The following is an 18727-nucleotide window of genomic DNA, read 5'->3' as shown; positions in this document are numbered from 1 at the left end:
TAAACATAATGATGCATTGGATTTTATAACAGCATGGAGCAATTTATCATCCCCATTTTTGTTGTTAATGATCAATCTGAGCATTAATCTCAAAGCTTTAAGTAACAACTGCCGACCACGCTGGTATGCTTGCATATTAAGGTGTTTATTTTGACTACTTTTAGTGTTAGTTACAACTCTGCACTGACCTTTCACACAGCGGATTATTTCTGAGAAGTTACGTTATAATCGTGTGTTAAACCGCACTGCATGGTGTTAAATAATGTTACTGAATTACAGACATGTTTGAAGCTTCAGCTTCTATTATGACCAGGTCTCAAACATTTACCAATCATATTCAGTGTAACATTAATCGAAAAGATGGCAAAGTTTGAAATCTGAGATAAAACTAAGAAGACAAAACATTTATAAGAGTTAAGTAAAGTGAGCCCACCCAAATCTTACAACGTCTGTGCTCTCACCTTAACTTTGGGTGGGTTCCACCAGTGGTCGTTCATCACAGCTGCAACGCTCATGTTGCTGGGCAAGAAGACCACACGGTTAATTTCAGCGCTGCAGGTCACCTCACACTCCTTTCCTGTTGGGCATCACAAAGAGGTGTTATTTATCAAAACAAACCTTCAAATTCCTATCCCATTTTATTCAGGTACACCACCCTTTTAAGTTTGTGGTCTTCATTGAAAATACAGTATAGAATATATTATAAATATTACAATTTAAAACAACTGTCTTCCAATTTAATATATTTTTTAAATGAAATTTATTTCTGTGATGGCAACGCTGAATTTTCAGCAGCCATTACTCATGTCTTCAGTGTCACAGGATCCTTCAGAAATTATTCTAATAGGCTGATTTGGTGTTCAAGAAATATTTCTTATTGTTATTGATGCTGAAAACAGTTGTGCTGCTTAATATTTTTGGGGAAACCGTGAAACATTTTACATACAGAGATGCACAGAGATCTTTTGTAACATTATACATGTCTTTACTGTCACTTTTGATAATTTTAATGCACCCTTACTGAATAAAAGTATTCATTTCACAAAAAATGTTTTACTGACCCCAAACTTTTGAACAGTGTTGAATAGCTAGCTACTAATATGCGGACATAACTTGGTCAGATTCTCTACAAACCCAAGACAGTAGCTGACCTGAATGATGAAATTTACTATATTAGAATGCAGTTTATGTAAATGGTTACATAATACAGGCCCAAAAAGGCTATTTTTCATTAAATACATATTTAGTCAAAGCTAAGTTATTACAAAAATCTCTCCTAGACTACGTGACAGACTGGTTTAACTATATAATTCTCTGATTCAGAGACAAGAGAATGTGAAAATACATATGAAATAAATCAAAATCCAATTAAATACATGTTGTAGTTTCAGTGGCCCTTGTGGCAATTTTGAGAATGCAGTGCATACGTGTGTGCAATGAATGTTTGGGGCCTAAGAAGAGAAAAGCAGAAAGGCAGAGACCTATGCCATGTCCATCCTTGCAGCTGAGAACGATATTTGGGCTGAGATTCTGCGGGAGGGAACACTGGCCTGTCAGGTTGGGGCATAGACGGAAGGAGCCGGTCCAATTCCCGTCCTTTCTGCATCGGATTACATTGGTGGAAAGACCCTGAAGCAAAGACCAACATTTCTATTAATCGTCATAAAGGAAGCTCACTAACCATCACAGCAAACAAATGTGGTTTCATGAAAGGGTGAAGGCCAAGGATAGGCATGACCTTACGGTTCTGTTTGTCCAAGTATTAGAAGCTGTGAAACTGATGAATGAAACAAAGCAAATGTAAGATCTGTCAGTCTACCAGTCATGCTGCTGATGAACAGCCAGAGGGACGACACAGAAATATTGCAATGCTTAAAAGTGATTGATAGGGTGCGCATGATGAATGGAAAGTGCCGCAGACAGTAATGGGAGGTGATGGACTGAGACGTCGACGGAAGAGAAGAGAAAACGAGGAGAAGAGAGAAAGAGCACGACAGACCTGCTTGCAGCGGCTGTGCTGTCTCACCGTGTGGTTAGCCCTGTTGCAGTCGATCCAGCAGTCGCTGTTGAACTGAAAGCCATTTGTGCACTTGTAGGTACCGTGGAAAATGGGAGGAGGTGGCTCACATGTGACTGCCACACACTCACCCGACTGCCAGGTTCCATCCTCCGTACACTGCCGCTTAAACGCACGTCTGTGGTAAGTCACAGGCACTGACCTGCGGACACATTCATTAACACAAAGATGCATAGATTCACCAGAATTCTGTGCCATATTTTTTGAAAGTGTAAAAGCTGGAATACACTACAAGACTTTTGCCAAGTTTTTTAGCCAGTCTGTAGATGATGGGCACATGTTTCTGCAAGAGTTTGTTGTGTTCGGAAGACTTGAAAGTCTGGTAGTGTGTGACAGTGTTATATTAGGATCACTGAGATACTATTAGAGTTTTTATAATTACTTTGAATTTGTTTTTATTTTTAAATCTTCTGTTTTCATGTTCATTTTAGATTTTTGTTAGTTTATGTTTCTTTTAAAAATGCCCAGTTTTTCTCTGTAACTATTCACTAAGTCGGCAAGTGTATGATGCCTACCCCCGGTTTCACAGACAAGACTTAAGCCTAGTTCCAGACTAAAATGCATGTTTGAGCTGTTTCAACTGAAAGCAACTTGGACTGGCATTTCTTAAAATATGTCAGTGCCATTGTTTTGTCTCAAGATGTACACCAATAATTCCCCCAAGATGCACACCTATAATTAAAATCTGTTCAGATTTTAAAAGTTGTAGTGCAGGGTTCCTTAAATCTTGCCCTGGAAGGCCAATGCACTGCAGAGTGCCAATGCACTCCAACCCTGATCAAACTCACCTAGGCAAGCTAAACAAGTTCTTCAGGGTCACTAGAAAATTGCAGGTTGGTGAGTTTGATCAGAGTTTGAGCTAAACTCTTCAGGGCAGTGGTCCTCCAGGACTGGATTTGAGAAACCAGTGTTGTAGTGTATTCCAGCCATAAAACAGCTTATAATAATTGACTGTTCTCAGAATGAAAGGTTTATGGACTGCACATAAAACTGGATAAAACAGGATTTCATCAGTCTGTCCAGGAATAAAGTTCTTTTGTTTTGACCAAGTAAATATCCATCCATCCATCCATCCATCCATCCATCCATCCATCCATCCATCCATCCATCCATCCATCCAAACATCCAAACATCCAAACATCCAAACATCTTGTCCTATATAGTGTCGCAGGCCATAAATATCCAAAGTAAAATATATAATGACTGTATGTTACACTCTTCTGAATTAAATATTTGGTATTTATTACTTTTGAACGGATAGAAATTCTCATCATAAAGTCAAATATTTTTCTGAGTAAAATAACATGTAAAAAACAAACTAATTATGGTTGGTTTCTTTACACGTTGATAACACACTCGCTTCCTGTCTAAATTGGTTGTTTTTGGCCAGATTAGTCTGAATTTGACATTTAAAGTGGACCAGATTTATGACTATAGTCTAATATCTGGCTACACATGGCTATGTGGGTAATTGACCAGCAGGGTAAATGGCTACAAATTCTACATATCCAGCCCTGAGTATTCAATTGCCACAACATGATTAACTAAATCTGCAATGCAATGAAGTTAATGGTAACACTTAACAATACGGTTATATTTGTTAACATTAGTTAACTACATATAGCTAACATGAACTAACAATTAAAAATACTTCTAAAGTAATCTTAGTTAATGTTCATTTTAACATTTACTGATACATAATTAAAATTAAAAGTTGTATCTGTTAATATTACTTAATGGACTTGAACTAACACAAAACTAACAATGAATAGTTAACTAATGTTAACAACGATTACTAAATACAGTAACAAATGTATTGCTCATTGTTAATGTGAGTTTATGCATTAAATGATGTAATGAAACGGGATCTTATTGGAAACGTTACTAAGTTATTTAGTCATAATTATGCATCCAAGTTGGTTTAGTGGTCTCTCACCTTTTAAGCTTGTCTATGTGGGGCACATGGTAGCCAGGCTTGCACTTGTACTTGCAGAAAGACCCAACTTTGAGGCCTGTTGCATTGCAGCGTTTGGTCTGCAGGACAGCGTTGGGTACTGGAGGAGGGACCGGACAGCGCAGCTCACACAAAGCTTCGGGGAAAGACCACATGCCATCCTCCATACACGTCAGCACGTTATTACCGCCTGCGGAGATGAAAGGACAAAGGTACAGGACAAGTTGACTTGTGAAGATCCAAAGTGAACCTACTTCAATTTGATGTCATATACAGCACTGTCATTTTTCAATGTGTATTGTTTTTTTTGTGGGGGGTTGGTGTCAAAACCACATTTGGCATTTTACACAGCTGACCTCTCAATCCCTAGGGCTTTTTGATTTAGGATCTGTCATGCTCTACCTACCCACAAGCTGAGCTGGCTCCCGGCACTGAAAAGTGCACTTCTTGCCGTAGGTGGTACCCTCAGAGAACTCAAAGACAGCCGGGTGCACATGGTACTTGTCAGGCCGCCCGCAGTCCACAGGTTCACAGGTCACCTGCTTATTCCATTTCCCATCCGCACAGGTGAGGGTCACCGTGGAATCAGACTGTTTAGAGGAAAAAGCATTAAGGCAAGAGTTTAGACATGGGAAAAGAACATTTTGTTTTCTCTGTTAATTCACTGTAACCGCAACTATCCATCAGACCAGACCAGACCATATCAAATAATACACATCTGTTTCAATAACACTTTACAAACTATACAGAGACAAAATAATACAGCTAAATTAAATATGTTTATGTATCTCTTGGTAATAGAAAGCAGTGGGAAGCTAACAGTCTGAGTTGGTGATAATAAATAGCTCAGGTATAGCATATAAAGCTGTCAGAACTGAAGGCAGGGTGAGTCAGAGGTCATTTCTGCTGTTTTACTAAGTCATGTCAGACCTGTGTGATGTCTGCAAATACATCTGTGCTAGTAGCAGAGCCACGAACCGCACACATCCCGGACCACCATAAGAACAAAACAATTAAACTTACAGGGCCGCGTTCTGTTTCAGAAAATTATGTCGATCACTGCCATGACAAAACGTGACTTTATTTAATGTTTCATTAGTGATTTCAAACTGATTTTCTGTCGAAAAAATACTGAACGCGTCCAAGTGCGCCAAGCCCAGCGCCATGAAAATGAGACTGACGAATCAGATCCTCGTTTTCACATGAGAGTAAAGTTACAAATAGTCATGAATTCATGATTGATCATACACTTACGGTAAATTACAATAACCTTTGTGCTGAGCGCTAACATTTATAACATACCAGCTGGTGTTTTTAAGGTAATGTTAGTAGTAGTAGTAGTATTTCCCGCTCCTGTTCATCCACTAGCAATTTTATTTGATCTATTACAAACAGGATAGATTAATTTATTCCAGCATGGGAAATGAACCAGCCATTCTGCATGGAGAGTATGCCTTTCTTCAAACCAAAATAGACACCACATATTTCAAAAGGTGCATGAGAACATGCAAAAAATTATGCAAACTTAGCAAGTGTGAGTCTTTCTTACTTATTCTCCTTTTCTCTGCAGAGGCAATGTCACTGTATCTCCTTTTACTATTTCCAAATGCAGTCCAACAATGAAGACTAGTCTGCCTATAGTTTATTTGGACTATTTGGTTATTCTTCTCTCTTGAGTAACATGAGGGGACATTTACTGACCTATTATTGACTCAATACATAAATCACTGCTTTTATGAATACAAAACGGTGCCTGCATACAAGCAACAAATCAAACTTTACTATGTACAAAGCAGAAATAACAGTCGTGAATTTGTCACCAGGAGTAAAACACTGTATTCTTCTTTTAGCTCCTCAATGAATCTTCAAACGTGTGAACCACGGAGAAGGGTTTATGCTTTTATGGCACGGCAGAATTTTCACAGCCAAAAATATTATTGCCATCTAACATGTGGGTTATAAAATTGTTGTACTTTTTGTGTGTGGTATTAAGTATGTATTAATGAAAAAAGTGATGTTTAACATGAACCATACCCAGCGGATTGGACACAGGCTGTAGGTGGGCATAGAATCCAGACTGTTTCAGTGAAGCACAGAGTAAAACATGCACTTCTCCAGAGTTTTCATTTTGTTTATGACAAGTGGTGAAAGCTGGTTGGTAAAAAAAAAAAAAAAGATGTCAGCTATGTTTATTGAAACAATTTCTGTGAAGCCAAACAGTTTTTGCTGGCAAGGCACAGATTATTGTGGCAAATGTTCTTTAACTTGCATCCACAAAACAAAACATCAAGATGTATGAACAGCGTTTTAGTTGTGTGACCCAGGCCACTTTTCTTCTCTCGTCTCCTTTCTCTTTATTTGAAATTGCAGATTTAAATGGGCTGGAATGTGGTGAGCTTATCTAATGTTCTGTACCCTCTCAGGAAATGTACCAGCACCTAAAACTGAGCAAAGCAGCGGGAAGCATTTGAAATGCAATCCAGACACAGTTACAAAACACTTTTTGCCCCCTTCTTTCCCTCTTCCTTTTTTTTTTTTTTTTTTTTTGTGCTGAAGCTCTTATTGAAAACAGCTCACCATGTAAGTGTGAGTCGTGAATATTTGAGGTGAATATCTGAAAAAAACAACAACAATTTTGTTGGGGGGGGGGGGGGGGGGTGCAAAAGATCAAAAACAAAACTAAAGTAAGCACAACAATAAAACTAAGCAAAACAAAACAAAGAAAAACTAAATTAAACTCAGCAAAGCTGAATTAAAATAAACTAAGCCAAGCAAAAGCTAAAATTAAACTACGCAAAATAAAGTAAAGGTAAAACAAAACTAAAAAAATTAAGCAAAAGCTAAAAGTAAAAAAAACTAAGTAAAAAGAACAAAAACTAAAAATGAAGCAGAAGCAAAAGATAAAAGTAAAAAGGCAGGCAAAACAAACAAAGCAAAATTAAGCAAAGCAAAAAAGTTAGTAAGTAAAAAACGTTAAAAACAAACAAACAAACAAACAAATAAACTAAAAAAAACAAACAAACTGAAAACAGAAAACTAACTAAACTTGAGTACAAGACAAAAGACAAAAATGGACAAAACTAAATTAAGTGAAGCAAAAGCTAACTAATCAAAATAAATGATAACAGAACAACTGTTTATTAAGGTCTCAATTTCACTTCTTCATGTGAGGGCAGCAGTGTAATAAAATACTCTTTTCTTTTTCTTTTTTTTTAACCTCATATCGCTGGCTCAATAAAATCTCAAACAGATCAGCAGTCACAATCTACTCAACATCTCCCCCTAGGGTCAGAGAGGCTGCCGTCTATAATGCCATAGAGCGTGTTAGTGCACATACCTGCCTTCTTTATAAAACCTGTGAGAGGCTACAGAAGTACATAAAAGCGTCATCTAATTTTCCCTGCCCAGACATCTCTGGCTCTCTCAAAGCCATTGCAAAGCTCAATAGCAGTTTAGACACAAGGTTTATTAGCCGACACTGGCTGCATTACAAGAGCAGTAAAAGAAATGACCACAGTCGCAGGGGCTGTGTGGGACGAAAAGGAAAACATAAACTGTTGTGGTTGAACTGAAGAAACACACATGCAGGGGGCTGTTTAAATGCCCACCTGTATGGCATATAATCCGTGTTACATGCACAAACGAAAACACACACAAATACACGTTGCTCCTGCTTGAAGTTATACCATGACAGGCCGTTCTGGTTTACATAGGGGAAGGGGACTGCCGTCACATTGGGGGGTGGCAAGTTGCGGAGGGGGGTGTCTGCGTGCGGAGTTTCCTTCTTTTAAAACTTTACAGCTGCTGATTCCTCCTCCACTGAGTATTTAACTACCACTGACTACTGTGCCTAATTCAACACAGATGCCTCTGTTGGCTTTTCTTCTACACCCCTGCCCCATCCTGTGTTTCTCGCTCCACGTGCGCACACACACGAATGCATAGTACACACGTAAGCAAACACGCTCGAAACACACATACGCACAAACATGCAGAAGCGCTGAAAAAAAAGAAAAAGAAAACAGGGGGTAAAGCAAACCTCAAGCTCTCCATTTCCCTTTGCACTGTTGAAATGTTGTTTGCCTAACAGTGATTTCAGGACATGCTCTGCTTTCAATAACACCTTGGCAAAAACAAGGGGCCGGCGGCCAGGAAGCTGCGGACACAAAGACATGACACTGTAGTGGTGGTTGTTGCTGTATTATCAGCTCACAAAACTGTCCTCCGTTCATGATGGGTTGCGAGATCGTAACCCTCGATGCTTGGCTTGGCTAACAATCTTATAAACACATCTATCTCTGTCTGTCTTTTTTTTTTTTCAATAGGACCATATTGGCATCCTCTTAATGATGTTACGGTAACAGGTTAATGATGAAATGGCTCATTTGTCTCTGACTAAAGCCTTTAGGAACACATATTATGAGCTCCTTGGAGATGACTGATAAGCTGTAATGACTTTCGCTCTGTAAAGGTACGAAGGCTTACACGCAAAGCTTAATATGGTCACATTTTGTAGGGTAAACACTGAAACTGTCATGACACAATTTTCTAAATGACCATTTACAATTAGACATTATTTAATATGCACACCCACACAGTATGTCCAGATCTTTATTATTATTATTTGTGTATTTATTTTTTGCACTGAAAATAGTTTGAAAGAAGCCAAAGCAGGATCAACTGTTGGTTGTCTATGAAATCAGCACTCCTGGAACGCTGCTCAGCCAATCTGATATAAAAACTGAATCTAAAATGTAAATAATAATACTCTTTAAAAGGTAAAATAAAAATAAGAATAAAGAATATATCTTTGACTGAAAGAATATATCTTTGACTGAAAGAGATATTTTATATGAGAGAAAGATAAATGTTTTTTTTTTTTTTACATTTGTACATAATGTATGTTTCCTTTGAATTTGAAGTGTGTGGGGATAAACATTTAAATATATGTAGTAAATTGAAAATAATGCATTAAGATAGGATTAAGATGATATAATTATGAAGCCAATCTGTTGATTATTAACGAGTAGTGGAGAACTGCATCTTCCTACTCCTTTTCGGACATGTACAAGATTATATTGTTTTGTTTTTTATTTTATTTAAAAAAAAAAATATTTGTTTTTGTCTATTAGCTTTTATTGTAGTATTTTTACATGTTCAAAATAAAGCCATTAATTCATTCATATACTATACAATGTTTTAATCTTCTAAAAATACATGTAATGAATGTATTATTATTAATTATAAAAAAATCTGGATAAATTATTCAGCTAATGTTTTTGTTTTTTTAAGCACTGAATGTTTGTCACATATACAGGTCCACGAAGAAGACTAGGATGAAATTAGCTAGTAAACAGCACAATAACTTTATTAAACCGCTATGAGTAGAATAATCAAATCCATAGAAGGCAAGGTAGTGTGCACAAACAACACCAGACAACGAACTGAGGAAACGGAAGGACTTAAATACACATGCTAATGAACTAAAAGGCCAACAGGTGTGATGTAATTATTAACACAATGAATCACCATAGCAACAAATGATGAATGGCAAGTTCGGAAAAGTCAAGACAAAGGAAGCAGGAAAACAAAGAGAAGCAAAATAAGTAATTGTCATTGAGTCATTGAAACCCGAAACAAAAACCAAGACACAATGAAACTGTGACATTGTTGGTACAATTTTTAGTGCAACATATCTACAAATATACATATAACTATACCATCACTGCAGAAGGGCATCAAATCAGTGTTGTTATCATTAACTAAAACAAAAACTATTACAAATATTTTTGTTAATTGAAATGAAGTCGAAATAAAAAAATATAAATATTAGTCGTCTCAGACGACTGTAACCCTGGTTCCCTGAGAAGGGAAATGAGATGTGGCGTCTGGAGTCGACGCTATGGGGTAAACCCTTAGCGTGATTGGTGTCTGAACACGTGTACTAAACACACCAATCTATTGACCAATGCCAGTCTATAATGTCATGAGTGGATTTCCCTCGAGTACAAGAGGGTGTCTGCAAAATATCTCATCAACTCTTTTGTCTGAAGCAGACGTGCAGGCAACCTGATGCATGCAACGAGATGCTGTGTCTTGATTCCCCTTCTTAGGGATCCAGGGTTACAGTCGTAACCTGAGATATTCCCTTTCGAAGTGGAACTTTGACGCGGCAGATTCCTGCCTCACTAGGCTGAGTATACAGACCATAGTGGATATTAAAATAATTTGACACTACAGGTCAATCAGATATAGTCAAGGCTTGTCAACCCCCAAGCGGTTTTGTTGCGGTGCCAACTCACACCAGGAGCATTTCAGAAGTGAAGCTTGCTTCGAACTGGATTCGCGAGACCATGAGATTTGCATGTCTGACGTTGTTTTTCTGAATTTTTTATTCTTCTTCATTTTTGGGGTTCTATCATGGTAAAGTTGGCTAAATACTGTAGTTATGTTTGTCCTGTTTAATTGTTTTTATTGTTATGTTTATTGCTATGTCCTACTTTGTTGTTAATACACTTAAAACTCCAGTTCAGTTATGAATGACAAGGATAGAAGATTTGTAGCTGTGTTTTGGTTGTTTAAAATACATCCTCAGTTATCTTTTATCTATATTTCACATACAGTGCCTGTGCGGCTTGGACGCGGCGTCTGTCAAAAATAGACCAGGCACTTATCTTTAGCCAAGCAGTGGGGAGAGCCGCTTCTGGGCTGTTTCTGAAACGTGCCGCGGTGCGGCTGTTATAAACACAAGTATTTACTTGAGCATTCACAATCAGCTCTGGATGTGCCACAGACATGTGCAGTGTAAATAAAGGGATAGACTGCTTAGTGATTCCACTCCCTAAGTTTTAATTTCTCTAATAGCATTAGAAAAATTCAGCTTCAATGCGCTATTGAAAGGGAAGTCCCGGCCTTATAACCTTTCCCTCCCTCGCAGGGCAGGTAAAACCTAAATGTACCAAGAGCAGAGCTCTAACGCTTATCCAAAGGGAGTACTTGACTACAACCTTTGATTCACCACTACTTCTCAGGGGGAGAAAAGGCTCTCACTTCATCAAAAGGGATGAGAATACAAAAGGTGCAGAGGAAGGGCTCTTGCCACTTCAACTCAATCCCCAATGAAACTGCAGGGGAGCTAAATATCTACTTATGTACCAAGTTGTCTCGTCGACCTGCTCAGAGACCTACAGTACAAGCACTAATTGAGCAACTGCTGTCATAAAAAGCCAGGAGCTATAGTATCTAGCGAACGTACCCGCAGCTCTAGAGATATCTGTTAGCAAGGAGCCACGTGCCAGTGCCCAGGAGGATGCAACGCCTCTCGTGGAGTGTGCATGCAACCTGAGCGGGCATTCACTATCCAAATGGCCATCCTCTGCTTGGTGACAGTCTTTCCCTTCTGCTGGCCTCCATAACAGACAAAGAGTTGGTCTGAGGTCGAGTTCTGTCCACCCTCTTGACAGAGGCTAGTGCAACCAGCAGCAAAGTCTTCATGGAGAGAAGCTTCAAGTCTGCTGATTGCATCAGCTCAAAGGAAGCATCCTGAAGGGCTTGAAGCACCAGGGAAAGGTCCCAGGAGGGAATGGAGGTGGGACCAGGAGGATTTAATCGTCTCACCCCCCCTAAGGAACCTAACGACCAGGTCATGCTTTCCTACTGTTTTGCCATCTATGTGGTCATGATAGGCTGAAATCAGCCTTGGCAGCATGTACTTTGAGGGTGGAGGGAGACAGCCTTCGCTCCAGCCCTTGCTGCAAGAAGGAAAGCACGGACCGTATCGAACATCTTCGGGGGTCTTCTCAGCGAGAAGAGCACCACTCGACGAACAGGTTCCACTTCAAGGCGTACACAGGTCTCGTGGTGGGCGCCATTGCAGAAGTGATGGTGTTAAGTACCTCTAGGGGTAAGTCACCTAGAACCTCCACGTCCCGTCCAGGGACCAGACATGGAGTTTCCAGAGTTCCGGACGCTTATCCAAAGGGAGTACTTGACTACAACCTTTGGATTCACCACTACTTCTCAGGGGGAGAAAAGGCTCTCATTTCATCAAAAGGGATGGGAATACAAGAGGTGCATAGAGGAAGGGCTCTTGCCATAGGGTAAGAATAGGGTCACCATAGGGTCAGAAGGTCCTTCCTCAGAGGAATGGGCCAGGGAGGGACTGTCACAAGGAGCATGAGTTCTGGGAACCATAGGCTCACTGGGGAAATGCATATTTGCGGAGGCCCCGGGGCCAGCTGTGTGCCAGTGCCTCCGTGCCGAGTGTTCCCTCGGTCAGGGTGTAAAAATGCTGGCAGTGGGAGGTAATGAGCGCTGAACGCCCGGTGATCGCCTGGATCTCACAACTCCGAAAACGTCATACATTTTTCAAATAGGCGCTATCTTTATAAATAAACCACAGATTTGAGCTTTAAAAAAACTACATTCTCGACTGAAACACTCTTAAAATTACATTTCGTGACACAATAACAGTAGTATTTTGATATTACGGGGGTTTTCTCCTCTGCTATTGACGCTTGCTGTTGGTGCGAGATGCATTCTGGGATACCTGTCTGTCTCAAGTCCGCACAAGTCACCTCTCGATGCATCCTCTGTAAAAGGGGCGGATCAAGAACACATCCGGGGATTTGAACTGGACTTGGCTAAATGTGAACTTTGAATTGGAACAGTACTTGGGCAGCGATTGATGACGTTTCACAAGTCCACAAGAACACAAGTACAGACAAGAATGTATATTGAGAAACAGTTGTTTCCCCGTTGTACGTGGCACCCCAGCCGGTAGCAGAGGCATCTGTGAATACCACAGCATGCTTGGACACCTGTTCCAAGGGGACTCCTGCCCGCAGGAACAAGGGGTCTGACCATGGGCTGAAGGTCTGGTGGCACGTCGGTGTGATTGTCACCCGGCGAGTGCCGCGATGCCGTCACACTTCTGTCACACCCGCACCAAAGTGGAGAGGTCCTGAAGAGGCTTGTCTCGTTTCACAAAGCTGACTTGACAGGTTTGAAGAAAGCATCAAAGTGCTTGGCTCCGAAGCAAAAAGCTGAAGTGCAATCACCCCAGCCGCTCGTTATATACCCGCGTTGCGAGGCTGAACAGCTGATGCAAATGATTGCACGATAATGTGTATTGGCTTGTTATAGTTTCAATTGAAGTAGATTGGCCTCTCTAGTGAGATTCCTATCAGTCGGCCACGACGTACAGTACGTTGAGACTGACTGAACGACAAGGGAAAGAGAGATTTTGAGAATACATTTTTGTTTACCTACAGATAAATCTTCTATAAATATTTGTGAGTCTTCATTTTCTTTAGTTTGCCTACTCCAGTACTTGTTAAAACTCACTAGATATATTTATTCAGTGCATTGGGCACTTTTTGTGTGAAATCATATTTATTTTGTCCATCAAAAGCATGCTTTCACTTTAATTGAGTGTGAGCAGCCCAGCAAAAATAGACTAAGCGCCGAAACCCCGCTTCACAGTTGCTCACACGACGCTCCTGATTAACGCTCACACGCTGCTCCTGCTCCCGGTGTGAATGCACTCATTGATTAACATGCACGGCAAAAAAAATATGCGCTGCTCACGTACCGCTTACGCTTGCGGTGTGAAACAGCCGTTGCAGGTAAAATTAAAGAATTGATCCTCAACTAGTTTTGTGGTGTTTCTACGTATTTTATAATGTTAACTTCAAATAATACTAATAGTAATTTAAAGATGAGGTAGCATTGGACCTGGACGGGAAGGATAACTTTGGGAGTTGGAAGGGGTGTGTCGTGACAAGGCCTTCTCACACCGCGACACAGGTTTGTGGATCTTTGTGGAGGTTTGTGGTATATATATATATATATATTTGTACATTTTAAATTGCAATTTTAACCAGAAAAATCTCAAATGTATTCCCAAAATCGTGCAGCCCAATAATTTCTCTTGATATCAGCATGTTTACAGTTGTTTTGTTTTTTGTTTTGTTTACAGGGACCAGATGCCACTGCTGAGCCCTGCTGACTTATGAACATGGTAAAAATTTTAAATAAAACACCTTGGAAATGACAGGTATGTACTATGTTTCAATGGCACAAAGGAGTGTGACTGTTCAAGGCTCTGTCTTTAGATGAGTGTGTTCAATAATGTGCTTTTTTCTCCTTTGTTGTGTATCTTTGGATTATGTTGTGTTGTAAATAAATCCAAACAATCAAAAGGCCATTCTTTTTTAACCCTGCAGGAACTACAGGGGAGTTAGGACTCTTCAAACCCTATTCAGAGCCAAAGTACCTTACTTGCGCTCATTTGGCAACTAAATGTGAATAGAGTGCTTCCCAAGAGAGATACTCTTGCTTCCAGACCCAAAAATGAACAGGGAAGGGAGATAAATGAGATTCAGGGAGTAAGGTGCCTTAGTCTCATTTAGCTTGCTCTTACTCTAAAGGTAGGCCCATATGCAACACTGACTGTGGAAGGCAAATGAAAGCAGCACATGTAAAGGTGTGCCCAAGCTAACATCACCTAGGCCTCTGAAGAGGATGCTTCTACAGAGCATTACCGGTCTGGCCTGCTGCCACATACGCCTTCCATACAAGCCACGCGGTGGTTTGGCACAGCTTCGAGGGCAAGGCTGGAGCTTTAAGTGAAGACGGCTAACTCAACCCTGGAAAGAAAAAGGCATGAGCCAAGTATGGTTTCTTCCAAGACTTCTCTACCTCAGTATGAAGGTCTGGCACCAGCAACATGCTTTCTGCGTGATCAGAAGAACCCACTGAGCGAGCTTCTAAATCAAGAAGATAGCTTGAACTCGCCTAACGAAAATGGTAAATATTCACTACTACCCCGATTTCCTCGGCCAGCTCAAATTGCAACACCTACGAGTGTAGTCGTCACGCTGCCTCAGCAGCAGCAGGGCCAGAGCAGCGTGGCACAGGCGATTGTTTACTTTAGGTACACTTTAAATATCTTGCATTTAAATTATACAGTGATTACACTATCCTTACTAATAGTGATATTTAAACACATAGGCTTAATATTAAGAAATATACATTGTGCAATAAAGAAGAACTCCAAATAAAGTTTAATTTTAATTGATCAGTAAGTCTCAAGCAATATGTCATTAAATATATGAATGGGTTTGTAGTATAGTTAGTATGAAATAAATGTAGGCCTATTTTAAATACATTTTGGCATAGGGTTTTCCCCCCACTAGGGCAGACTCTGCATGATTGCCTCTGACATGTTTTCTCATCGTCACGCACCTAACTCGGAAACTCTTAAGAACATCCAAAGTTACCAAAACTCATAATTACGAGTTGTGCTGATGTTCATGTGCATTTTATCACATACAATTTTAGAAACTGCTGGTAGGATACTCTAATTGGTCTATAATTGCTAATAGCCATGTGATCACCTGATTTGAACATTGCAGTTATTGCAGTTTTCCAAGCACTTAGAAACATTTATAGACCAATTAAAAAAACAAAACAAATGGGAGGAATGAGTGCTTCTTTATAGGTTTTAAAAAGCATTGTATCCATCCCATTTGAATCCTTTGCGCTTGAACTATTAAGAAACTAAATAATCATATGCACGTTAGAATTAGTCAGTTCTCTAAAATTCTAAATAGAAGCATTAAAATATATAGGTGTAACTCAATCATTTAAACCAGGTACTTTAGGAATCAAAGACTTATAATATATGAAATAACTTCTGCCACTTGTCAAATGTTTGACACTGATCAAGCTGAGGGCGTTCCCCATAGCGTCAAAGTTCCACTTCGAAAGGAAACTTAAAAAACGTGATTGAAAATTAGAAATGTTGTTTTGGCAACTAACTGAAAAAAAGTTTAAGTACTAAAATGACTAAAACTGAAATAAAAATAAATTAAAAAAATTATGAAAATATAGAAAATATATATAGGGATTATGGGTGCATTTTAAATAGATAAGTGATGGAGAAAGGAGTGCAATGTTATTTCAGGACTCGGTTTTTTCTTTTTCTTTTAATTTTACAGTGTAGTGTTGTAAATGTAGCACTACTGCAGTTCCTGTAACAGCCGTGGCCATCTTTATGAAAACTATCCCCTCTTACCTTACATAACCGGACTAGACATTTCCCCAATGGCCCCTGAAGCCCCCAGCCCTGGACCCCAATGTGCACCGCTGTTAAATAAGCTGAGCCCTCCCAAAAGCAGAGAAAAACTGCCTGCTGCCTTTCCTTCCAAATGCGTAATAACTCACAGGCCAAGCTTCTCAGTCGACTGCGGCTGCTGGCAAAAACCCACCCAACATACAGTAGAGCCCAAGTGCTTACAAAGAACACACAGCACTTTCTCGTCTTTTTTTTACGCTAGTATTTTCCCCTTTCTTTCTTCCCCTTGTTCTCCTTCTGTCAATATCTTAAGAGAACAAGCGCTGGAAAACAGAACAGAGTTGCTTGAGCTGCAAATGGCCCAAAACGTTCTTTGTGAATGGGTGGGGTGAAGGATGGCTGGGGGTTTGTGGAGTTAGTACAGCGCAAAACACTTGGCCAGGTGGAGTGGGGTAAAGAATTGCCATTGCCACCACTGGCCTTTTGTGTGGAAGACCGAGGTCAACGGGTTGCAGTAATCGCTGCCCGTTGCTTAGCAAGGGCGTACTGGGCCGGCAGATCTGCAGTGCCACTGATCCGTGCCTTAATTTAAACAAAGTCCTCGGGGAGTGTGGTGGCGGTTGAGCATGATGCTCCACTGTTTTGATGTCAAATAGACTTGAACAAATTGCATACTGACTGACTACACTCTGACACTTTCTTCACACATTCAAACAGCAGTGAACCAGAAAATGTAAGCTCAATTAACAGATGTGCAAGGCACACACGCAAGACACAAGCAGACCATCATCAACAGGTACGCAGAAACAAGGCAGAGCCTTATGAGACTTGTGAATGGACACCAATGATTTGCTAGACATTTTTATGACATCAGAAGACAAAAATAGTTAACTAGTAAACTGTTCTACGGAATCTGGTCTGGCAAAATATAATTTTTTTTGTGATTTAAACTGATTGTCCGCAACTCAATGAATCACACTTTCTGACTAATAAATTAGCTGAGAGGTCTGTGTTTAACAAGGATTTTCTGACTGGTATTACAGTACACAAGTGTTCAAATGTTTAGGGTCATTAAGATTTTTTTTTTATAGACATTAATACTTTTATACTTTTTTCAAAAATAACACATTACATTGATCAAAAGTGACTATACACTAGTAAATATATTTATGTTACAAAAAATATTTTTAAGTTAAAATAATTGTATTTGTAACACAATTATTTGTAAATGTAATATTACAAAGAACCAAACAGAAGAATCAAATTTGTTAGGAAATTTCCAAAAGCAAGAATAAACTCACTGATATGTAAGTACAAAAGGATGCAGCCATATGCTGAAGGGGGAAAAAAAGTAGTGTGTCTGTGTTAGCCAGACAGTGATTTCTGGAAGGAAACTTCCTTTCCATCACTCACAGATTACTTTTGAGGTTTCTGTTTAGTCAAATTGTTTCTCTAGCCTATTACAATAACAACAGCAAAACCAACAAAAAAACTTCCAGTCAGAGGGAAGGGAGAGAGTGAGAGTAATGTTTATGAAAAATCTACAGCTTCTTTTTTTATTTGAGCCACATGGGGAACACATCCAGCAGTTCCAGGCAGAGAGAAAGACATAAAAACAACATCAAGCCAATAACAAAGCCCACTGGCCTGAGCGCCAGCTATTGTGACCATTCACTTACCGTCTCACAGTTTGGTTAGCAAACCCTACGTGAGCCATAAATCTTTACTGCTACTTTCTCTGTATGTGGTCAGGGCATGAGTCAAAGATTATTGTTTAAATTAATATAAACCGCTGTGTGTGTACGAGTGTAGCTGTGTATGTTTGTGTTGTGTGCTTCTCTATGAAACCTGGTCAAAATACTCTGCAAAAAATGTAAGACATTTTATTGCAGGAAAAACACAGAGTGAGCACACACTTACACACACAGTGTACTGTAACATCCACAAATATAAAACAAGGAATTAACGAAACTGTATTACCTGTGTTTTGATGATATCATCATCACGGTGTATTTTCAGCGTATATCCTCGGTTGCAGGTGATGGTGCAGCGAGCTCCATTGAAGTATCCAGGATTGTTACACTTCATCTCTGCATTACTGACCATCGGCTTCTGACATTCAATGGCATCACACGAGTAATGAACGCAACTGAGGGATTACAGACATTAGCATGTATTATGAGGATATAAAGTTAAATTATCTTATCATTTTTACTGTGTAAAGGTAATTTCCTTTTACACCAATTATATATTTTACTTTAACCCTCTATTGCTTCTATTAAGGTGCGGCCACATTTACCATTATTCTGCAAATTTTTGTGGGGGAAATCCTGTCAATTCAAAAGGAATTGTACAAGCTGGTCACGTGACAGACAGAAAAGCTGCTTGGCGTCACAGGCTGGTTGTATTAATGAATTGCATCATGAAGGAGAATACACTGGAACAGGCTTTAATGATATACTGTATACAAGGTACACATGGAGAAACACAACAAAACTCATTTGTAAACGAAGACGGACATACACTAAGGTAGAACACAGGGTATAAATGCATTGATCAAACAAAGGGAACTAATGAGATAATTATTATGAGACAATACAACAATCAAAGGAAACAA

The 18727-nt window shown here is 39.5% G+C and overlaps 1 protein-coding gene across 1 annotated transcript in view; it reads right to left on the bottom strand.

Annotated features, from left to right (window-relative positions):
- The window catches only part of pappab (pregnancy-associated plasma protein A, pappalysin 1b), a gene marked incomplete at its 5' end in the record, with an annotated part of 108397 nt that overhangs the window by 18739 nt on the left and 70931 nt on the right, over positions 1-18727 (bottom strand). The window contains 6 exons of the mRNA XM_079606501.1: positions 462-577; positions 1482-1629; positions 2000-2219; positions 4014-4221; positions 4438-4621; positions 18091-18259. Coding sequence (XP_079462627.1) covers positions 462-577; positions 1482-1629; positions 2000-2219; positions 4014-4221; positions 4438-4621; positions 18091-18259 — 1045 coding nt within the window. The remainder of the gene's footprint in view (positions 1-461; positions 578-1481; positions 1630-1999; positions 2220-4013; positions 4222-4437; positions 4622-18090; positions 18260-18727) is intronic.

The sequence above is a fragment of the Phoxinus phoxinus genome (genome assembly GCF_949152265.1).
Source record: "Phoxinus phoxinus genome assembly, chromosome: 3".
Lineage (NCBI taxonomy): Eukaryota > Metazoa > Chordata > Actinopteri > Cypriniformes > Leuciscidae > Phoxinus > Phoxinus phoxinus.
Note: the sequence above shows the minus strand (reverse complement) of the source record. Positions and strands in the feature narration are given on the sequence as shown.